Source organism: Streptopelia decaocto, assembly GCF_964273445.1.
Source record: "Streptopelia decaocto genome assembly, chromosome: 2".
NCBI lineage: Eukaryota > Metazoa > Chordata > Aves > Columbiformes > Columbidae > Streptopelia > Streptopelia decaocto.
Window position 1 is genome coordinate 138,641,672 of NC_138655.1, and position 24,504 is coordinate 138,666,175.

General features: G+C 40.3%; 1 protein-coding gene across 1 annotated transcript; it reads left to right on the top strand.

Moving 5' to 3' along the window:
• Window positions 1-14,698: 14,698 nt before the first annotated feature.
• SAMD9 (sterile alpha motif domain containing 9) lies at window positions 14,699-24,216 on the top strand. The gene is made up of 3 exons (XM_082044642.1): window positions 14,699-14,819; window positions 15,006-15,101; window positions 18,634-24,216. Exon 3 carries the CDS (start codon window positions 18,635-18,637, stop codon window positions 23,417-23,419), a length of 4,785 nt encoding a protein of 1,594 aa, XP_081900768.1. The 5' UTR covers window positions 14,699-14,819; window positions 15,006-15,101; window position 18,634; the 3' UTR covers window positions 23,420-24,216.
• The last annotated feature ends 288 nt before the right edge of the window (window positions 24,217-24,504 follow it).

Genomic DNA, 24,504 nt, shown 5'->3' on the forward strand with positions numbered 1-24,504 from the left:
TCCTCTTCCAGAAGCTCCTGTTAGCGGGTGTCTCAATCCTGAAGGAAAATTCACTATTATTACCACAGGGTCAGCTACTAGATGGCATCAGTTAGCTCCAGCCAGGGGAAAAAGGCAATAATGAGTTGAACTAGAGCTAGGATAAAGTAAATAGAAAAAAGGATACTTCACTAACAGCTAATTGTGTGGAAAATCATTAGGGTGATTAAAGAGAAAGTATATAGTGCATCCACCCTTTAAGACAGTCTGTCTGGGATTATTTAAAGCACTTTGTATTATGAAAAATAATTTGCATTTATTTAAAATACCTCCCTGATCTGTTTACTAAACATTCTTCCCACCTCCTTCTTTCAAAGACAAGGAAAAATAACGTGGGTTTCAGTGAATATCCTGATCTTCTGATGCTGTAAAAAATGGAGAAGGACAACTTCACTGTTGTGTGTGAGAAGAGGACTTGGCACTTCACAGAGGCAGTTGGTCCTGCCCAGATTTGGTATAAGTACTGAGGTGATCTGAAAAATAATGCAGTCACCAGATTTTCTCCTAGTAAATAACCCTCTGAAATGAAGGCGTCAGGCAGGGGTTGTAAGTAGAAACATTTGGGCAGAACTCTGAAGTACCGAAGTTGTCCTGGTGGATTGAGAGGCTCAGGAACCATCCCCACAAATTCCTGCATCATTCATTCAAAGCTGACTTCATTTGTGTGTTTCAAATTGGAACAGCCCTTTAGGATGTGCAAAGTCTGATTTTTGCCCTCTTTCCTCCTCCTCTTCTTGGCTGGAGTGGATATTTTAATTGCTCTAAAATCAGCATGCAGATTTCTGAAGTGCTTGACACCATTCCATCTTACCACATTTGATGTCACTGCAGGGCCACAGTGCAAAAAATGCAGATGAATTTACAGAAATAATTGTTTCTCCACCTCTGGAGCCTCTGTATTTAAAACTGCCAGTAGTATACATTGTTCTAAGTATTTTCATGACAAACTTAAATAAATCATCTCAGTATCGGTTCCTTTCTTTGTTCTTTTATGCTCACTGTAGGCACATTTTGCCTGTGCCAAAGTGCATTATAAGACTCCTGAAACATTTTGTTTCTGAATCTGTACTCAAGTCTTGATAATAGATCAGCAAGCCATTTCAAATGAAGCCATCTGTCAATAATGTAAGATTACTTTAGCAATCTAAGACGGAAGTCCATCCTAACAGTCTTTTAAACTGCAAAATACCTGTACAACATTTTAATAAAACAGTCTTATTTATGCAGCATGTAATGTCTAATAGTTATTTGGGTCCAGGTATGGTTGTGCTTTTTTACGAGAAAGGATGTGTATCATTAGATTTATAAATAAGGAAAATATCTGCCCATTGCTCTGGGAAGGTGAAGTAAAAGGTCCCCTGGATGCCCCCTCTGCTCCCCAGCCCCACCGCCCCCCTGGGCTTCCTCTCTGCATCTGGCTACAACCCCTCTGTAAAACGCGGATGTGTATGCAGGTCATGGCAGCCACATTCCTCCTCCCCACTTACAAGTGACATTTACTGAAAAAAACTCAGCTGACAGGGAAAGTTATTCTGCTGTAGGAAGCAGAAAAGCTCATTGTCTGGCTTAAATAATTATTCCAGCTACAACAACACAACTAGCTCTGCAAATAGAAATATGTTATTGCAAGGGACAGAGATCAAACACAGGCAAGTTGCCTTCCGCTTGTATTATGTTGTTCTCATCTATTTTTGTTTTGCCACGTCTTGTATATTACTGACTGTTAAACAAAAACACACTAGTGGTTTAAATTCCTATTCAAACTATGCTCATTCTTCACTATTTTTCCAAAATTTACACAGTGCATTTAGCTGCTTTTGGTGCACAAATCTGTTTGGTGGTGGTAGAAAAATAATAAACTGTGGTGAAAAAAACAGCTCTGAAACATCAGAGAATTTTAATAGGTGAAAAAGAAAACATTTTCATATTGGAATCTTGGCCTTTTCTCACTTGTGCTATGATATTCAAAAGAGATATTGCTAAGCTTTTCTCTATTGATGTAAGATCTATTCCAAATCTTACCAAAACCAATGGAGAGTTTATCCATTAAATTAGATGATATATACATCAGGCTGTTCAAATGTGAGATGGGGATAATGAGAATGTAGCATCTCTTCAAAACTTGAAATAGGGGGAGGAAAATAGAAAAAGGTCTGTCACATTTTCTTCTCATTCCCTTTTGTGGAGGCTTTTGCCACTTCATTCTTCCACCAATGAGGGTAAGGAATGGCTTTCTTTGATAAATTGAGGCTGTGGACTTGAGATCAAAGGTAAGGAAGATGAACTGTACCTGGAAGCAGAGTGTAGGAAGAGCAACAGCGGTCTGAGCAACTCCGGGCACTTGTACCAAGTCACAAGGTGGTGTGTACTAGTTGGTCTTTTCCTACTATGTAGCTTAAAGGGAATTTGTAAGAATACTGAAGAATGTCACTTTGGGCATTCACCACTTCTTATATGAGAATACTCCATCTTACAGCTTGTTATGGCTTTGCAACATTAACCCTTTCTTTCAGGGCAACAGGCTAATATTCCACAATCCTATTAAGACTACAGCAGGACCAAGAGGGCCTATTGTATCCTGGGTGGCATTAGGAGAAGCATTGTCAGCAGGTTGAGGCAGGTAACCCCTGCCCTCTACTCAGCACTGGTGAGACACATCTGGGTGCTGGGTCCAGTGCTGTGCTCCCCAGTACAAGACATGGACACATTGGAGTGAATCCAGCAAAGGCCCACAAAGATGATGAAGGATCATCAGACATACAAGGGTGAACTGAGAGAGCTGGGACTGTTCAGCCTGAAGAAGCGAAGACTCAGGGGGATCTTAATGTTTATAAATACATGAAAAGGGGGTGAAAAGAGGACAGAGTAAGGCTCTTTTCAGTGGTGCCCAGCGACACGACAAGAGACAATGGGCACAAACTGAAACACAATAAATTCTATATAAATATAAGAAAAAGCTTTTTTACTGTCAAAGTGGTCACACACTGGAACTGGCTGTCCAGAGAGGCTGTGGAGTCTCCATCCTTGGAGATATTGTAAACCCAACTGGACACAGTCCTGGCAACTGGCTGTAGCTGATCCTTGTTAAGAAAATTTGCAACTGGCCTGTGCTGACTAAAGAGAAAGGCTAGGATGCAAAGCTTAGAGTTATAAGAGTAATTCTTTTATTCATGCATGAGAAGTGTCCCATTCAAATTAGGGCACCCCAAATGCAGTTTTACAAGTGTTTCAAGCATTCAGGTGCAACATGATTTGGTTAACGGCTACTTAACAAACACGCGCTACCATTTACAAATCACAGTAAAACTTTGCAAAGCAACTGTATTTCTATGGTGTTATCATCCACCTGCTTCTCTATTGATCAGATGGCCCTGGAGTCAGTCTTGCTATAATTACTCATCTATGATGACAGACCGTGTTGGGAGGGTTTCAAAGATGTCTCACAGGGGCTGGGACGCTGGCCTTATCTTGGTTGTCCAGGCCTATCTTTTATCCTTCATGGACAGCTTTTAATATTCTGAGAAGCAAAGTCCTTATCTTGGGGGCTAGGCTGTTCTTCCCTTTATGATAAGCTGGGGTCTTCTAGTTTGCTTGCTTAGGCTTGGCTATTCAGTATACAATGTAAAATACATATATTTTTTAAAGAAAGTTAATGCAATTTTATAGTATAAAGATTAACTGGTATAATAGTTAGGGAAAGAGATTTTTCTAACACCCTGCTTTCAGCAGGATTTGGACTAAATGATGTCCAGAGACGCTTTCCAGCCTCAGCCATGCTGTGATTCTGTAAACAGGGGAAGGGACATGATTAGTAGGTAGTTCTCAGCAAAAATGACACTAGCCGTTATAATACAATGAGTTCATGGTAATGTAAAGATAATGTATGCTTCCATTAACCACCCCCATTAACCACATGTATGGCCAACTAAGCTAGATACAAAGACAAAATCAGTCACAGGTCTGTGAATGTACCTTCATGCTTTACCTGTAGAAAGCTGATTCTTGAAAAGGAAAGAGCTCATTGTTTAATAATCTCAGGTTAAAAAACCTCTTTGTTTTAAGTAGCTTAATTATTTTTTAATTTCTTTTTGCCTTAGATAAAATACGATCACATATTTTCTCTGGGCTTTCTTCGGTACTAGCATAACTCCTTTGGAAATCAGTCACCACATGGCTATCAATGCATCTGTATCATACGTCTTTCTGGGAGCTAGAGGGCAATGGCTTCTCACAGGAGATGGTAGGATGTTCTGGGGCACTGTGCTTGGGACAGGGAGAAGGAGAAAGGGAAAAGAGCTATATGCTAAAAAACAGTAACTTTTTCTGACTGTCTTGTGTATTGAGTATGTCCCAAATGACTTGTACATTTGAAAGGGGACTGGTTCCTCAATCCTGCCTCCTATAAGAGGCTTCCTCATGTATAACAGCTGCTTTCTAGGGCGCTAAGTGGCTGCATTGACAACATTTTTGCAGCAACTATAGACTTTTTTTTTAATGCCATTGTATTAGAATGCCGTTGAACAGTAAGTCATGCTGTATTTTGAATGTATTATCTCTTCACACACGAAAAACTGCAGAATGCTGTTCATATCCATATCTTACACGTATCAAAGTGCAGGATCCAATCTTCATCACCGGCTGAGAATTTAACAGTCCATGTCAGTCTATACAGAAATGTTTGCTCAACAAGTAGTTCTTCATGAAGACTCCTAAGCATAAGAAATGAGCCCAGCTCCTATGGAGCAGAAGCCCTGCTCCCTTACTGCATTTCTATGGAAGCCATAAGGCTTTTCTAGAGAGCAAGAGAATTGCAGCAGAAGTTTCCAAACACTTCAGAGGCAGATAAAAAAGTAAGACATTATAAGCAATGAAACTGATGCATCCTTGAGAGGGAAAGTGACAGTTGTGCTGTGTCATCAAGATAATGAGGAAAAAAGCAAAGGATCATTTCTTCATTAGAATCTGTGGTAAATAAACAATAGACAAAGAGCATAGAAGACAAATAAAAGGTTAGGCATCTAAGGAGTCTGTTCAAGTATAAATTTGCATCACAGTTCAGTCAAACGTGCAATGCAAATACCAGTGTGTTGGAAATCCTGCTCCACCTAAAAAGATAACATGTATGTGTCTCTTCAGGCTATGTGCTGCATTCCAGGGCAAAGTACAAAGCTGCTGGTCACAGTGGATCTCATAACCCAGATAGAATTTAGTGTAGAAATATCAGGGCAGGTTTTCCAAACGAGAACCTCTCTATAGAGTAGCATATTCTGACCACAAATTAATACATGTTCTTATTTAGAAAAGAACTAATGTCATCACTGAGGTTTTCATCAAGGTACATCTTTCGTATTTCCTGTAGTTCTAAAAGCTAGCTTCTATATAACTATTTTTTTTCCATTTTAATAGTAAATGAAAAAGGTTGTTTTGCTAAGTCAAAATAAAAGCTTACCTGGGAGAAAACCAAAATTGTGTTCGACACCATTCATGCATTTTCCTTAGAGCTACACTTTCCTCTTTAAGTGCAACTTGCTGATTTTTTATATTTATCAAAACATATTCAATTCAAAACAGAAAATTCCAAATACATTCCAACATTCCAGATCACTATTCTAAACAGGAGGATAGGACAGTTAGAAAACTCTGTTCCATCTGAAATTCCTTTCAGATGTGTCTGAAAGATACAGCCAAAAGGTGGAAGCGTTTGAGAAGCAACATAAATGAGAAAAAAAAAGGGCTTAGAAAAGGCCTAAAAAAGTGTTTTATGTTGGTGGGAAATGATACCAAGAAAGATGAAACAAGTCATCTTGTATGTAGAAGAAGAGACCGTGATCACTTTTCCTCCATTTCTAAGAGGACAAGGAAAATGAAAGACCTACTTAATATACATAGGAGGGCAACAAAGCTGGTGAAAGGGCTGGAAGGAAAGTCCCATAAGAAGCAGCTGAGGACTTTGAGCTTGTCTAGTTTGGAGAAAAGGAGGCTGAGGGGTGACTTAATTGTTCTCTGCAGCTTCCTGAGGATGGGATGTGGGAAGGGAGGTGCTGAGCTCTTCTGGTATCCAGTGACCGGACACGTGGCAATGGTTCAAAGCTGTACCAGGAGAGGTTTAGACTGGACATTACAAAGCATTTCTTTACCAAAAAGGTGATCAAACACTGGAACAGGCTTCCCAGAGAGGTGGTCAATGCCCCAAGCCTGTCAGTGTTTAAGAGGCATTTTGGACAACGCCCTTAATAACATGCTTTAGCTTTTGGTCAGCCTTGAATTGGTCAGGCAGTTGAACTAGGTGATTGTTGTAGGTCCCTTCCAGCTGAAATTATTCTATTCTATTCTATTCTATTCTATTCTATTCTATTCTATTCTATTCTATTCTATTCTATTCTATTCTAATAGCTTGGGTCCTGCCTCTGAGAGGTTTGTTTCCTTGAGACACCTGGTAGCCTGGCTTCCTCCAATTCTCTGACTCCCCAAGTGCCTCAAACATAGGTGTTCAGTGCTGGCCACACATTTCAGGAGTAGTCTGAGTAACACACTGTCCTGCTTTTGGCTAGGATGGGGTTAATTTTCTTCCTGGTAGCTGGTATAGTGCTGTGTTTTGGATTTAATATGACGTTAATGTTGGTAACACACTGATATTTTAGTTGTTGCTAAGTAGTGCTTATTCTAAATCAAGGACTTTCCAGCCTCCCATGCTATGCCAGTGGGGGGGTGCACAAGAAGCTTGTTGGGAGCAAAGCCAGGACAGTTGACCCAAGCTGGCCCAAGGGATATTCCATACCACATGATGTCTTGCTTGGTATATAAACTGAGGGGAGTTGGCTAGGGGACTGGGATCACTGCTTGGGAAAGGGCTGAGCATCAGTCAATGGGCACTCTGCAATACTTGTTTTGTATGTTCTATTCTATGATTATGATAATCTCTCATTTTATGCCTTATTAAACTATCCCTATCTTAATCCACTAATTTTACTTTTTTTTTATTCTCCTCCCCATCCCACTGGCGCAAGAGGGAGTGAGAAAGCAGCAGTTTGGTGCTTGATCACCAGCTGGGGTTAAACCATGACAGTTCTTTTTGGCACCCTATGTGGGGCTTGAAGCGTTTGAGATTGTAACAGATAAACTAGAGCATATAATGGGATTTATATCTGTCAACAGTTGTGGGTCACAATATTTACTCATCTGTTCTTGATATTAGTTTACCCGATCTGCACCATGCTCTTGCTTTTGTTGTACATGTTAAAGATTGGTGTTGGCTTTTGCAGTTTAGCGTGCTCTGCAATGATTAATTATGTTTTACCTGGGACATCTTTTATTATAACACTGACCTTGAGCTTAATCTGGTATTTGAGCTTTGTACCAAAGCCATTACTGTACTTCGGGTACCACCTCATGGAGACAATTAGCAATTATACTTCTTCCTCTGAGGTATTTTTTTATGGAGGAAATACAGAAGGGTACCTTCACTACCTTCTTCTGCAATGTTTCCTATGTCATTACAATAACTTTTTAGTATCATAAACATCTTTTGGTAGTTAAAATACTTCTATTGGTATTTCTTGGGAATATTGTTTCGGTTTTGTCTATACTTAGCAAGCAATTTAAGAATATAATCCAGAGATCTGCCCTGAGGCTGGATAGTATGAGTGACAGGGTGTGTGCAATAGCACGGGCAAATGTCTAGGATGGTGCCCACCTCCAGTATTTTGGAATTTCACTCCTAAACAAGTGCAAAATCCTGATTAACTAGAAGAATATTTGGAGGAAGCATGCTGTCACCCTGGCAGTTCCAGGGAGACACAAATCACTGCAATGTGCTGGGGCCTGGCCCATGCCTACCAACCCCTCTTCAACACTATTCAATACCCTCAAAGGGAAGAGAGGGTCTCTGGATCTGATAACAACATGACAGGTACTGCATCTCTCCAGTCCTGGTGACAGGCACTGCAGTTACCCCAAGCCTCACAACAGGCACTGCGACTACTCAAACCCCTGTGACAGACACTGTGGCTACTCAGACCCCTGTGACAGGCACTACAGCTGAACCAGAGAACCAACCAATGTCAGTATCAGTCACCCCTATACAATAGAAGAGATCTTGGAAATGAAAATAAGATCATCTATTAAAGGATAAAGAAGTTTCTCCTAAGAGGGCACAGGAGGAAGAAGCATATCAAACCACCAGCAAGAAGGCAGACTACTCTGAAGTAGGAAAAGAACAGGAGAAGGAAGAAGAAGGGGGAGAAAAACTCAGGAGGAGGGTTCCTCCTCTTCCTCAGAATGGCAGCAGGGCTCCTCCTCTTCCTCAGAGGGAGAGGAAGAACTTATAAACAAGGTAATAAGTATCTGATCTCTATCCCTGAGTGAGCTACAAGATATGTGAAAGGATTTCAGCTATCGTCCAAGTGAACGTCTGGCTGCTCTGATGCTGGGGTGAGAGGGCCAGTAGCCTGGAATCAGGGGGTAGGGAAGCCAAGCAGCTGGGATCCCTTTCCAGGGAAAGGGACACTGACATAGCAATTGGAAAAGGGGCACAAGTCCTCAGCCTCTGGAAGCAACTCCTGTCAGGTGTGAAGGAAAGGTACGCCAACAAGGAAGAAGTTATATGTCACCCAGGCAAGTGGACCACCATGGAGAGAGGTATCCAGTGCCTGAGGGAATTAGCCATGCTGGAGGTAATTTATGATGACCTGAACAATGACTGATTATCCAAAGATCCAGATGAAGTCATGTGCACTTGGTCCATGTGGCAGAAGTTCGTATGGTGCGCATGATCGTCATATGGAAACTCATCGGCAGTGACAATTTGGAAAGACAGGAAAAAATGGTGGATGGCCTGATGGTTGGCTGGCCAACTCTGGCAACACAAGGAAGTCTCCCTCCCTACAGGCCTGTGTCTCAGCTGTGGAGAAACTGTCTCAGCAGGTCCAGCAACTCAAAGAGGATATGTTGAGCTCCCTGCTTGTATGGACCAGTATCTCAGCTATTAGGAGTGAGTGTTCCCTGGCTCAAGAAAGAGGATATAGTGAGTACACACCATGGGCACTCTGTGGTGTTACCTTTGTGACCATGCAGAGTACATGAGGAAGTGCCATGGAAAACATACTTCAACCATAGATGAACAGGTATGCCAGCTGCAAGGAAATAAATTACAAAAGGGGGTTCTTCCAGGACCTGGGTGTACTTGGTAGGTAATGCAGAAGAATGGGGAAGTCAAATGTGTACCTCAAGAGGATTTGACTTTGGGTGAGAATAGCCAGTTAATTAAATTGTATGATGTTGATTGCTGTATAACCCTGCCACTGTATATCATCACTACTATAGTTGCTATATGCCATATCAATGGTATTACAATAACAATCACCCAGATTAATAAAGAATGAACTTTGATGAAACCAAGAAAAGTGCAGTGGTGATGAGATCAGAGCTGGCTTCAGCAATTGGCACCCAGCGACTTCCTTTTGACATCTTCAATCCACAGGCCAGGGGAATGGGCTGCACCAGATACACCAGCTAAAAGCTCCGGGTGCAGTATGAAACTATCCACCATCACACACCATCTCCTGCCCTGAAAGACCATCATGACAGATCCCAAAGTCACAGACTAAATGAAGTCAACAGACATTTTAGAGGGATGAGCCATAGAAAAAGCGAATGATATCTGTGTGTGTATATCAAAAGACTGGAAAAGTGGTGGTGATTAATTGGAAAGTATTGGAAAGTGAAAGACCTGGGCATGATGTAGATCGTATAGAATAAGGGCTGGATACTGTCCTGGTTTTGGCTGGGATAGGGTTAATTTTCTTCCTGGTAGCCAGTATAGTGCTGTGTTTTGGATTTAATATGATGTTAATGTTGATAACACACTGATATTTTAGTTGTTGCTAAGTAGTACTTACTCTAAATCAAGGAGTTTTCAGCCTCCTGTGCTCTGCCAGAAGGGAAGTGCAGAAGAAGCTTGGAGGGAGCAAAGCCAGAACAGGTGACCCAAGCTGGCCAAAGGGATATTCCATACCATATGATGTCATGCTCAGTATATATACTGAGGTGAGTTGGCCAGTGGGCTGGGATTGCTTCTCAGGGATGGGCTACTCATTGGTCAATGGTTAGTGAGCAATTGCACTGTGCATCACTCATTTTGTTGTTTGGGTTTTTTTGGTGTTTTTTTTTATTACTATTATTAATTATTCTCTCTTCCTTTGCTGTCCTATTAAACTGTCTTTATCTCAACCATGAGTTTTACTTTTTTTCACTGATGGGTAAGGAGGAATAAGCAAGCAGCTGTGTGGTGTTTAGTTGCCGGGTGAGGTTAAATCACAATGCACAGATTGGGGTCCAGCCCCTTAAGAGTGTTTGCTGCCTGTCTGCACTGCTGCCAGCACTCAAGCTGGTTAATTCAGCTAGCTTTGCACAACTTGCAGTCCTGGCAGCATGTATATCCACAAAAATACTGCTGAGCTTGAGCACCCATCTCCATCTGCCTGCCAGCACAGCCAGAGCACACGGAGTGCTGGTCGTCAACCATGCCTATTTAGGAAACTAGAATAAAAGAGAGTACTCAGGAAATGGTTTTGTTCTAATTTCGTCAGCCACGGATATCCCCTACTTAGTAGTTCCACCACAAGGAATATGAATAAAGGCTGTGAGGTATCATTTTCTAACAAAAAACATAAACAAAGAGGGAAATTGTGAGGGTTGGAAGGAAGCTGTGTATTTCCTAGAGCGGCAGCTAACCAGGTAACGGCAGTGTTTCAGATAACAAGCCCCAGGACTTTTAAGCAGGCAGTTACCTTACAAAAGATAACAGCAAAGAACAAGGCAAGTCAGGAGCAATTGGAGCCATTTCGCAACTACTTGTTAGAGACTTCCCGCACTTTGACTGACATTGCAGAACACAAAAGAACACACATACCAGTTTCAGCTGTTTGTGTAGATTTTGGTAACCTGCAAATGCACATATCCATATAAGTATGTGGTTTTACAGCACATTCCCCTCTGCCTACTGGTATGGTTTGGCCCATGCTAGTAAGGAGCTCAAGCAACCTCACAGAAAGCTGACCAGATCTGATCGGTCCACAAACTAAGCTGACATATAACACAGTGCTTCAGATCCTTGGACCGGCTCACCACACAATCACACGGTGCAAGAGAAGAGGCCAGACCTTGGAGAAGGATGGTGCTGCTTCAAACCCCACTGAGATCCCAAGCTGCTGGGGAGTATCAGGTTAAAAGCCACCTATTGAACATTGGTGCAGGGAAAGAATAGTTGTCACATCAACCCATACAACACAGCTCAGGGAAACACAGTACCACACCATACAATTAGCAAACAGTCAGCAGTTTAAGGAAATGAAACCACTACCCACAGCGTGGCTCAACAGATAACTGGCCTGCAATAATCAAAGGACTACAGCTGCTCTGCATTAAGATTATGTAGTTACAGGCTTATGCCTGTGGAGGTTCCTTCAGGCTGTGAGCTCGTCAGATCACACAATCAAGCAAGGCTGGTGTGAGTTTTGTAAAAGATCATGAAAATGTTTTTTTCACTAATAAGAAGAGCTCAAGGAGCTGACTGGATTCTTTCAGGTGTTGGTACACGATATGACAGAAGGAATTATGAAAGTAAAAGAAATGCAGTGAGATAATAATCATGGAATATAGGTGTCAAAAGATAAAGGTTGAAATGGCGGAATAATATTGTATGCATAATGATTTGACAAATATAAAGAAATTCAAGGAAATAGTAGGAATCAAGATAATTCTAGAAACTCGCATAGCTGAAACTTGAGAACGGCTGGCAGTCTGATCTACAGATCACTCTAGATATGAACAGTGATTTTTAAGTTCAATAGACAAGAAAAAGGCAGAAGTAATGGTATCATTATGGGAATTTCTAATATACATTAGAGAACAAATCCTATGAGTTACAGCAGGGAACGGGATTCAGGATTTCAGTAGTGAGTTTCCACACCAGTCACTGAAAAACAAGGTAGTCTTTTTGACTCAGTTTTGCTGAATAATGAGACTACAGGGAAAGACCTGATGTATAATAAAATCTTTTATTTTAATAAATAATGAAGTCATCCTAGAAGAGTTGATATTATACTGGAGAACCACATCAACATACTTCATGCTTAAATGTCTGCATCTGAAGGGAAAGAACATGTGAGAAAGCTATGCTGCTGATGGACAAATAGGTAAGGCATACCATACCAAAACAGTTAATGGAAATAGCTAACACACACACAAAAAAAAAAAAAAAAAAAAAAAAAAAAAAAAAAAAAAAAAAAGAGCTAAAACCTTGTGAAAGCAATGGATGAACAACTTAGTTAAAGCACAGAGAGTAGAGCATCTAAGGAGAAACCTGCCTTACAAGGCTGGTAGGACTGAAGCTGACCAGTGATAATGACAGATGAGAAAACACAGCTAGCCAGGTGTACCAACAATGGTCTGGTTAATAGAAAGATATATTGCCTGCTCAGCCTCCAAGGCAGCAGCCTCAAACATAGGGTGGGTAACCTACAACACCAGGCAAGTCCCCCTAACTGGCAGCAGAGCTGTGACCCTATAAACTGGGATGAAGCCAGGAAAACTCAACAGCCCCTCTGAGGCAACAGCTCAATTTTGGCATTGCTTGGATTCCTACAGATGAGGAGTAACCAGCTGTCTCAGCCAGCACACACAGCTACAGGGAGAAAACTGCAGTGTTCTCCAGGGAAGCAGGCGATGCCTCTATAAACCCCAGGCAGAAGGGTGCCACAGAGGTTCACATCCACAATGTTCACAGTCAGTGGCATCTAAAGAAGATGCTGCACTTCACGGCACTTGGCCTACTCCAAGTCCCACGTGCTGAGTCAAAAACAGTATTATTATTTCTTATAATGTTTCATACCAGAATGCTTAAAATTATGTCAGACTTGCACCATAGCCTGGAAAGATGTTTTTATTGCATCGCATCAAGCATTAGCTCTTATCCCTTTGCCCTGACATGAGAATACACAGGAGTGTTTCATATACAGCCATACTATTCTATCTGCTGTGGATGCACTACTGAAAAGTGCAGCAATTAGGGATTAAACAGGTAGTAATGTATTTTTGCAATAGCAGACGGTTGTATGCCAGGACATAAGAAATACACAGAGCTAAAGTACACAGGAAAGCATATAATGATAGAAAGCCCTGTAGGATCAGCATCAACAACTGGACGAGATGCTGGCTTTTCCACAGCTGACTTTGTGGCATCTGGAGATGCTGTTTGCTCTCTAAAACTTGCAGTATCCTGGTGACATCACCCAGCTGTTCTCAGAAGAGATATCATTCTGAAGGATTGTAGTCAGTTGACCTTTGCCAGCTGCCAGATGCCCACCCAGCCACCCTCTCACTCCCCCTCCTCATCAGGATAGGGAAGAAAATAAGATGCTAAAGCTCCTGCATCAAGAAAAAGACAGCTTAGCAGTTACCATTATGGGCAAAACAGACTTGATTTGGAAAAAAATGATTTAATTAATTGCCAATTAGAATAGAGTTGGATGGTAAGAAACAAAGAAAAAAACTGCAACTTCCCCCCACCCTACTCCATTTTCCCAGGCTCAACTTCACTCCTTCTTTCCCAACTCTTCAACTTCCTCGCTCCAACACCCAAAGTGGTGCAGGGGGCTGAGGAATGGGGGATTGTCATTGGTTCATAAGTTGGGTCAATCCATAGCTGTTCCTCTCTGCCTCTCTTTCCCTCTCACACTTTTCCCCTGATCCAGCTTGAGTCCTTCCCACAGGCTGCAGTCCTTCATGAACTGCTCCAGTGTGGGTCCTTAGACCCAATACAAGGATTTTCGATCTCTTCATCTGTGGGACTGGACACACAACTGTTAGTGTGAGCACTCTTGCTGCTACCCTTCTAAACAAAAGTATTTTTATGGTCATCATTATCTTCCTCAGATGCCTACTGCTTATCGTGGTCAAGACAGTCAAGCACAAAGGATGAAAGAACAGGGTAATGGCAATGGTCAGTGGAGTAGGGTATGGTAAGATCAGTGTCGGTACTGTGAAACATTGGAAGTAGCAGCAGTCAACAGCGGAGTATTACAACATAAAGCTTGTTCCCTGCATGCTGGAGGATGGTAGAGTGCAAGATGAGCACACTGCCTGAGGGAAAACATTTCTGGAGTAAACTATCCACAGAGCTATACCTAAGCTACACTGCAAATCAAACTAGCTGGTTGCTGCAAGGATGGAGACCGAGAATAAACTAACGTACTTGCAGTGTGGGAAATCAAGCAAGCATGAGGAGCAAGTCAGTAAGCCTGACTACTCAAAAGTGCATATGTTGAAGAATACTCACACTTCTCAAAAGCATGTTCTGTACTATTTTCCTTTTCCTCCCCTCATTCCAGAAAAGTTCTGCTGGTTTAAGACCACATGTCTAATTAATTGCATTTTATTAGCCAAGTATTGCTCAGGTAGTGCTTCCTAATTGCTCAAGCTTCTGTAGAGCAGCTCAACACAGTGCTGTGAAAGTATTTTAATAAAGGTATCCTAGAACAGAATTCTTTCATTATTTTCCTAAAAGAAAAATGGTTTCCCAGGCAGAACGTCATGAAGAGGCAAACCAGAAGCAACTTTGATTGGTTAAAGAGCCAGCGAAAGGGGAGGAGAGCGATAGAACCTCCCAAACACCCTGCAAGTATTTCCTCCTATTTCTCTGCAACACCCAGGTTTTGAATTGCCCAGTCCACAGCATTTAGACACAGTTTTGGAACGATCAGTTAGAAGCATGCAAGAAAGAGGTAAGGAACAATATTCTCTAACAGGCACTGTCATTTATTTCCTCTAGTGGTGTGTATTCACCACAGGGAAAAACTAACCATATGTCTATGGATGCTCTTTCCTTCCTACTATTTCTGACTCCAGACTTCAGTTAGAACTTTATAAACTCATTTTAGTTTTGTTGGTTTTCCCTCCCCATACTTTAGAAGAACAATTCAGCTGAATTTTAGCTGTTGGGTTTCCTGCTTGAACAAAATACATGTCTTGAGCAACTACGGGAAAAAACCTACAGAACAATTACAGTAAGTACCTGCATATTTACTTCTAGGATGGAATATTTTATGAAGACATGATGGCTTAGTCTCATACCTTTTTTTTTTTCCTTTGAGACATTAATTCAAATCTGTTAAATGTCCATACATGAAAAGTGGTTGTTATGAGTTTGCAGTGAAATAATCTGAAAGAATATGCCCTCAAATTATTCTGCAGAAATAATACAATGGGGTTGTTTAATGTTGGAAAAGGACATCTTTGAATATTTCAGTCAGCCAGAATCATTAACTCGCCAGGAAGATGAAACAGAGAAACACTATGTCAAACCTAGGAAATGAAAGTATCCCATTCTGAAGCTTTATCTCATTAGGGGCGTTCTAAACACTAAAACATGGACTAAATGTTTTAAGGACCTAAACATGTTTGCCTTTGTATTAGGAGTAAATTGTGCATCTATTAAAAAGTATAAGTTTGGTGGTGATTAAAACTGTACTTTTGCATTGCTGGGTTGAACATTGTCTCCGAGCAAAGTGCTTTAGTTTCAGTTTCTTTTCCCAGCTTTTAGATAATCTGGGCGGAATTACTGGTGAATACCATAGCTACTTCTATCACAGAGAAGAATATTGAGCTTATTTCACCCTGCACTCCCATTTTTTCACAATATGTGCTTACCACAGTGGCATTTTAAAAAACTAGAAGGGAGGGTCTGTGAAGAGAAAATGCAACTGCAGCTCCACTTTTTTCTCTGCTCTCATTGTTCCTTGGTTAAGTCCGGAGGCAGCTTGGTCAAAGGTTTTCCTGCATTAGCTATAAGAGATTTTTACTGTTGCTTCTCATTACAGTTTACAGTTTAGAAAATAAAACAACAGATTGATGAAAGCTTAGATAACCAAGTGTTTCTTCACAAAGCAAAATTTCACTGAAGAAAAATCTAAGAACTTATTTTGTCTCAGGAACACCTGCTCTGAATAAGAAAAGGTGCATGGAGGAGACTGTTCCCACTAATGCAACAACTGTAGCTGAGTGCAATTCCATAAAGTAAAAATTTCAGATGAATTAATGTAATTCTCTCAAAGGGAATGAGAAGATAAAGTAAATTAAACACTATTAAGGGGAAGTATATTATTGTGTTTCTTTCTTTAAAGCTTTTGCAAAAAGTCCACATTTACTAAGACCAAGTGGATTGTAAGATGCTCTTCTTCTTGTCACTTATCTCCACAAATGCTGCTGAACTTTAATTTGAGAAACCTTAGTGAAGACAGAAGGTACTGAAAAAGTAATATGGAAAAAAAATTCCTTTCTTTTGCAATAGCAACACCGAAGTAATCACAGCAGTATCTTTCCACCCCAACATCCCTTTGCAGTGTTACTCAAGCAAATTCTGTACCTAACCACATCTGGGATAAAAAAAAAGACTGGATTTCTGTGTGCAGTTGGGTTTGCTTCTTCAAACTGGAAACTTAATGAGAACCATTTGTGACATGTACACAACAGAATGGCTGAACAATTGGCTGAAGGATTGGACTTAAAGCATTATTGTAAATTGTAGAATCACAGAATTGTTTTGCTTGGAAAAGACCTATAATATCATTGAGTCCAACTGTTAACCTAACACTGCCAAGTTCACCTCTAAACCATGTCCCTAAGAACCTTGTCTAAACACCTTTTAAACTTCTCTAGGGATGGTGACTCCACCACTTCCCTGGGCAGCCTGTTCCAATGCCTGACAGCCCTTTCCAGGAAGAAATTTTTCCTAATATCCAATCTAAACCTCCTCTGGTGCATCTTGAGGCCATTTCCTCTTGTCCTATCACTTGCTACTTGGGAGAAGAGACCAACACCCTCCATTCTACAACCTCCTTTCAGGTAGTTGTAGACAGTGATAAGGTCTCCCCTCAGCCTCCTTTTCTCCAGCATAAACAGCCCCAGTTCCTTCAGCCACTCCTCATCAGACTTGTTCACCAGACCACTCACCAGCTTTGTTGTCCTTCTTGGAACTCTCTCCAGCACCTCAATGTTGTTCTTGTAGTGAGGGGCCCAAAACTGAACATAGGATTCAAGGTGTAGCCTCACCACTGCTGAGTATAGGGGCTTGATCATTTCCCCAGTCCTGCTGGCCACACTATTCCTGGTACAAGCCAAGATGCTGTTGGCCTTTTTGGCCACCTGGGCACACTGCTGGCTCATGTTCAGCCAGCTGTCAATCAACACCCTCAGGTCCCTTTCTGCCGGCAGCTTTCCACAGAGTAATATCTGGCTGGTGGTCAGTCACTAGTGGTGTACTCCAGGGCTTAGTTTTAGGGTTCGTTCTTTTCAGTGTTTTCATCAAAGACCCGGACACAGGAACTGAGTACACACTAAGCTAGTCTTCCAATAATACTAAATTAGGAGGAGCCATTGATTGAGCGGCTTTACAGAGAGATCTTGATAGATTAGAGTGCTGTGCAGTCACCAACTATATGAAATTTAATGAGGACAAATGTCAGATTCTGCACCTGGGATAGTGTAATCCTGGATGTACATATAGATTGGAGGATAAGAGGCTGGAGTGCAGCTCTGCAGAATGGGATCTGGGCGTTTTGGTTGATGATAAATGCAATAAGAGCCAACACTGTGCCAAAAAGGCCAATCATATCCTCAAGTGTGTCAGGCACAGTATAGCAAACTGGCAAAAAGAAGTGATTGTCCCACTGTAGTCAGCAGTGATGTGGCCTCACCTCAAGTACCACGTGCAGTTTTGGGCTCCACAATATAAAAATACAAAATATTAAAATGCATCCAAAGGAGGGGGAAAAAGATGGTGAAAGGACTAGAGGGCTTGACTTAAGAGGAGCATCTGAGGATACTAGGTTTCTTGAGCTTAGAAAAGGGGAGACTGAGAGGTGACCTTGTTGCTGACTGGAAACTCCTCATGAGAGGGAGCAGAGAGGAAGGTACTGATCTCTTCTGTCTAGTGTCCAGCAATAGGACACAAGGGAATGGCTTAAAGCTGTATCTGGAGAAGTTCACACTGAATATTAGGAAAAAGTTCTTCACTGAGAGGTTGGTCAAGTACCGGAACCAGCTCCCCAGGGAAGCGGTCATGGCTCCAAGCCTGACAGTGTCCAAGAAGTGTTTGGACAACGCTCTTAGATAGATGGTTTAACTTTTAGGTTGTCCTATGTGGAGTCCGGAGTTGGACCTGATGATCCTCATGTGTCTCCTGCAACTCAAGATCTTCTGTGATTCTATGACTATTTTTTTAATCATTGGATGGCCCATACAAACACGAATAGGTGTCCAAAAGACCACAAATAGGTATCAGTCACAATTTTCATGTAGTGTCCACTACAGAAGTGGTTTTAAACCAAATAAAATCATTCTGTAATAAAACTGTCTCCTGTAAGTAGCTACTGCCTTAAATATGATCTTACTTCACATTCCCATGATGTCCTCTAATTGAACTGTTGTATTTCATGTGACAGATCACACTACTGAATAAATAAATGCTTAGCAAGGAAATATGTATTAATAGGCTATTATAAATCACTTGTTTAGTAATTGTTTTGTTTTTTCTTAAAGAATGGAAAATACGAACGCTGAAAAAAATGAGAAATCACATTCATATCAGCCTATTGAAGAGTGGACAAAAGAGGAAGTCAAACACTGGGCAACTGAAGTTGTTAAGATTGACCAGAAATATGCAGAAATCCTGTTTAACCAAGAAGTGACTGGTTTCACTTTGAAACTGATGACTAAAGCAGATTTTGTGGATATGGACATACCTCATGGGCCTGCTCTTCAAATAATGCATTTCCGAGAAAAGCATGACATTGTAGCTAAAGGTTCAAACCAGGCTGTGGAACAAGAAGGCACTGAGCAGAGTCTGGATGGAGAAGGAGAAGATGGAGACATTGCAAAGACAGAGTGCAAGAAGCAACATGGCTCATTTAATTCCAGTATACTGCAGGATTCTAAAACAGAGCCCACAGAAGACAAAAAAGCAATGGAGTCAGCTGACAAAGAGAATGGATCAGACACACCACTGCTGAGCAGCCAGCACCCAACTGGAAAAATGTGTATGCCATATCCTTTTGATAATTTCAGTGATGGTAGTCGATACACACAGCACGATATTCTTAATGTCCCTGAAACAGGGCCACTTAATCTCATTGATCCAGCACATGAATTCAAATTATTTACCAACACAGACAAGGCGCAAGAAGAGGATATAATGATGAAATTTAGCAATGAAGTCTTTAAATTTGCTGCAGCCTGCATGAACTCCCGCACAAATGGCACTATTCATTTTGGAGTACGTGACAATCCACATGGGGAAATTGAAGGGGTAGAAGTTACCAAGAAAGAAGCATACATCAACCATTTTAAAAATTCCATCGAAAAGTACTTTCCTAAGCCATACACCAGCATCGCAAAAGCTTGCATTAGAGAACCTAGATTTGTGGAAGTATTATTACAAAATGGAAGTCCATCACATAGGTTTGTCATTGAAATAGATGTGGTTCCCAAACACTGCCTTTGTGATACAAAATATTTCTGTACAAACACATATGGATATATGAGTAAGAGTGAGAAAAAAGCTGTCTTCATCCGGGATGGAGCTAGTTCCAGAAATATTCTAAATACAAAAGATTTTGAAACTTTTAAAGGTAACTTGACATCTTTAGCAGATTCTCGTAAAAGAGCAGAGGAAGAATATAAACTGAAGCGAAAGAGGTCAATGAATGAAGGTCTAAAGCTAGTTAGTCTGCTCACAGGTAACAAGGACTCACTGGATAGCTCTTATTATGACTACTACATTTTGGTAACAAACAAGTGCCACCCAAGTCAAACTTCACACTTAGACTTTTTACAGGAAATAAAATGGTTTGCTGTGCTTGACTTCGATTTTGAATCAGAAACGAATGGTGTGTTCAAGACTTACAAAGAAAATCGAAATGCCAAACTTTACTTCCCAGATCATTATGATAACAAGGTGGGTTCAGTTTCTGAACACGCTGAGAAGCTGAAACTTCATCAAGAAACCAACTGGATTTTCTGCAATGGTGGATCAGACTTCAAAGGCAATAATGAACCGCCATTAGATCCCACTTCATGGCAACGAGACAGAGCTGCTGGTGTCAGAAAAATGATTTCATTTCTTTTACACAAAGATGTCAAGCAGAATGGAAAGTTTTTAATAGTGTTTCTTTTGCTTTCCACAGTGGAAAATCCAGGGGATCCCCTTGCTGAGACTTTTGTGACATTTTACCAAGAATTAAAGGGACTAGAATACATAGTCAGCATTTGCATTGGTGCAGGTACATACCAGCGATGGAAAGATCTTCTGCATGCTAGAAGCATTAGTGAGGAAGAAATTTCAAACAAATGTGTTTCTAATTTAACCCTGCAAATGGTAAACGGTACCATTACAAAGTTAAAATCAGTGACACAGTCTTCTAAAAGACTTCTGCCCTCTATTGGTCATTCTACTGTTCTTCTAAAGAAGCAAGAAGACTCGATGGCAGCATTGGAAATACTTTGTGAAAATGAATGCAAAGACACAGGAATAGAGAAGGATGAAGATAAATTTAGAAATTTCCTGAAAAGGCGGGAAGAAGATTTTTATCGAGGTGGTAAAGTATCATGGTGGAATTTCTATTTTTCTTCTGAAAATTATACTTCAGATTTTATCAGAAGGGACAGTTATGAAAAGCTTGAGAACCTTATTGTGTCTTCATCTAACAGTCCTCATCAATCACCGGTAAAAATTATCAACCTTTACCACCACCCAGGCTGTGGTGGGACAACATTAGCTATGCATATCCTTTGGGATCTCCGGAAGAAATTCAGATGTGCTGTTCTGAAAAACAAGTCAGGTGATTTTGGAACACAGCTGACAACCTTACTCACCTGTGGAGCAGACAACAACACAGGATATTTACCAGTGTTACTTCTTGTGGATGATTTTGAAGAGCAAGAAAATGTCTATTTTCTGCAGAAAGAAATTCAGGCAGCTATAACAGAAAAATGCATCCACTATGTTACTCCTTTAGTGATCATTCTAAACTGTATGAGATCTCAAAATCCTGATGAAAGTTCAACAATCAGTCCCTTGAATAGTATTTCCTTAAAACAGATGCTTTCTATAAAAGAGCAAAGGGCCTTTGATCAGAAACTAAAACAAATTGAAGAGCAGCATTCAAATCCTGACAATTTTTATTCATTTATGATTATGAAGAGAAACTTTGATCCACAGTACATAGAAAATGTGGTAAAAAATACCTTGCATAACTTGAATACCACCTCTAAACCAGCACAACTTTTTTGCTTTCTAACACTGTTGAACTCATATGTGGGAACATCTACAGTTTCAATATCATTATGTGAAGAATTCTTAGGAATTAATTCTCAAGCGATTGGCTACGGTAAAGATAAATTGATAGAAAATATGGGAATTTGTTCCAATATTCTAATATATGACCAGGTCCATGAATACAGGAGTTACAAAGGTCTTCGTATCATTCACCGATTGATAGCATCTCACTGCCTAACAGAACTGAAACTAACCTATGGCTTGCCTAAAAGTGAACTTACATTGCAGTTACTGAAAGAAGATTTATTTTATAAGACTTCATTAAAGCAAGACAAGCTTATTCATGATATACGAACTCTGCTGATTACTAGACAGCACAGGGAACATGGCGATGAGTCAGACACATTGTTTTCCCCCTTAATTGAAGCCATTCATAAGGAAGAGAAACGTGGTAAAGTGGAATGTGTATTAAAAGAAGCATCTGCCAGATTTGACCAAGATGGCTACATTTGCCAAGCCTTAGCAAGATACTTGTACATTAAAGAAAGGAATTTTGACTCTGCATTATACTGGGCCAAAGCAGCCAAACAAAAAGCACAACACAATTCATTCATATCAGATACACTTGGTCAGGTCTTCAAAAGTGAGCTAAGATACCACATAGAGCACAAAGGAAAGACTGCAGACCTGACGGCTGAGCAACTGAAATTTTTGCTAGAGCTTGCTGAGAATGCTGCACAGGCTTTCAGAGAATCTCAGCAGCAAGCTGAAAATGCAGACAATGAGCGATATTTGCAGCATCAGAAGTTTAAAAGAAAGTTTCAAACATACAATACTGCTGGTTATTGGGGAGAGATAGAAACTGGTCTTCATGTTATTGATATCCTTTGGCGTGTTCCATTTTTCAGCAAAAAGGACTTATGCTGTAGAAAAATTATGACAAAGTATCTATCAGGAAATAGTGTTTTGAATGTAGATAACCTTAACACAGAGAGTGAAATGTTCGAGGCCGTTAAATGTTATTCCAAGTTTTTATGTAGTTTACGATTACGGTTGAAAAGGGCATTTGACTTTTTTGAAGACTATTTTGTGTTTTTCAAAACACAGATGAGTGAAAAAGAAGTTGTAGAAGCAAAATTGTATGAGAAGCTTCAAGAACGTTTTACCAAATATACAGAAATATTTTGTGATTTCAGTTTTGAGCAGCTGAAAAGTAAACAGGTCTCAAACTGGCCAATGTCTCAGCATATAGAAGCATACAGGGACACTTTGGAGGCTTCCAAAGCAGGCTCATTTTCTGGCATTTTGGAATACCTTCACAGAAATCATGGAAATGCTGTCAGAGAAATAGAAGACATAGTAGAGGCGTATACTTTTTTGTGTGAGGAGAATGCACAAGCAACTCTGAAAGACAAACAGAATTTGATTTTGGCAAATATTGTTCTGAACTGCATTAAACCCAAATCCAGTCATTTACATCGTTCTAAGAAGCTGAGAAGTCTGCTTCTAAGTGTTTTAGAAGAACTGAAACCAACTTCACAGTGTGTAGAGCCTTTCTTCCTAGCCTCTCTGTTGTTCTGGCCCCAAAATACAAAACAACTAAATGAAGATTCCAGGAAAATGGAAACCTTTATTAGACGCTTAAATGAGTCTTTCAAAGAGCTCTATGGAACCCTCCATCGTTCCAGGCAGCCTCTGCCTCTTTTCTATCTGGCTAGAGGTAATGGCCTGGACAGATTTGTTCACAAAGGAAAAATAGATCAGCTTGTTAGTTCACCTTCAGAACAGAAATTTAATTCTCTCTGGCAGAATGGTAAGATCTGGAAGGAACAGGCTGTTCAAAATCTTTTGCTTCCTTTGCATGGAAGAGCTGAGGGTAAGGTTATCTACATAGACTATGGCAGCAATGAAACCTTTAGGATACCAGTGCAGCCTGACTCCTTATGCCTATTGAAAAATGGCCCAAACATAGAAAGAGTGTCTTTTTACCTTGCATTTTCCATTGCTGGTCTCCTGGCATACAACATACAAAGTCTGTCATTAAAACAATAGGTATTGCAGTTTCTCAGCTATGAGGCTTTTATTGGTTTGGTGTTGGGGATTTTTTGGTCAACAATTGCAAATGACAACCTGAGGCCATTCATATTATTTCCTTCCTCACTATGTTAGTCTTTCATTCCCAAACAGAATTGTCTCTCTACTGTCATAACTATTGTTTGGACAGTGAGGCAAACTGAAATGTTGGTGCAGTTAGTCCTGTACACTGGTCACTACTACTCAGAGTTCTTCAGTCGATAACAACAAGAGAAATTAAAAAAAAAAAAAAAAAAAAAAAGAAAAAAAAAAAAGAAAAAATATATATGACTATAAAAAGAATATTTTGAAAATGTATCTTTAAATGCCATCACTTTTAAGAACCCTACTGTCTTGCTTGCTCTTTTGCCATTGCTTATAATGATGGATGTCTCACCACAATTTTCCTACTCTTATATAAGTAATGCATGAACAAGGATTGTATGTTAGAAAACATGTATCATGTAATGTTTCCTGATACTCCATTGTATCTGGTGTCATCTTGGCACACGGGTAACATGAAAGGCCATTCAGTTACAAAGCAGCATTTTTCCTCTGTTATTATTGTACATGCTTGAATAATGTAATGCATTTGTATATGGGCCTGTATTAATAGCCAAGCTGTACACTCTTTGGGAGGACAGAAGCACTGGTCTTTCAGATTCCCAGGGCATTTCTAAATATGTGATTATTAAAGATACCACTATTTTCTGCTGTACTGTAAAAGCACACACCAGTTGATATTTTATGTCCATATTAAATAGATTTTATTCTTTTCTGGTGTGTCTGCTTGTGCTTTACATAAAATTGATCCAGTTTTGTCATTCCTTTCCTTATAAATTCTATTAGATTTCTTGTCAACTTTTTTCCTCGCAAAAATAGGCAATTTAAATTCTTAAAGTGGTCATTCATTCCATTAGCTTCCTCATGTGTATAAAACTGCTATGTTCAGACACAAGTAATATTCCAAAAAGGGAAAATACATTGGTGCAAAGCACCAGAAACTACTGTCCAAAGGGTGCGAAGTGTTGCACTTTGCACTATGTGCATACGATTCATGAAAG

Coding starts and splice junctions, on each gene's coding strand:
- SAMD9 (XM_082044642.1), top strand. CDS start 18,635: ATGGAAAATACGAACGCTGAAAAAAATGAGAAATCACATTCATATCAG.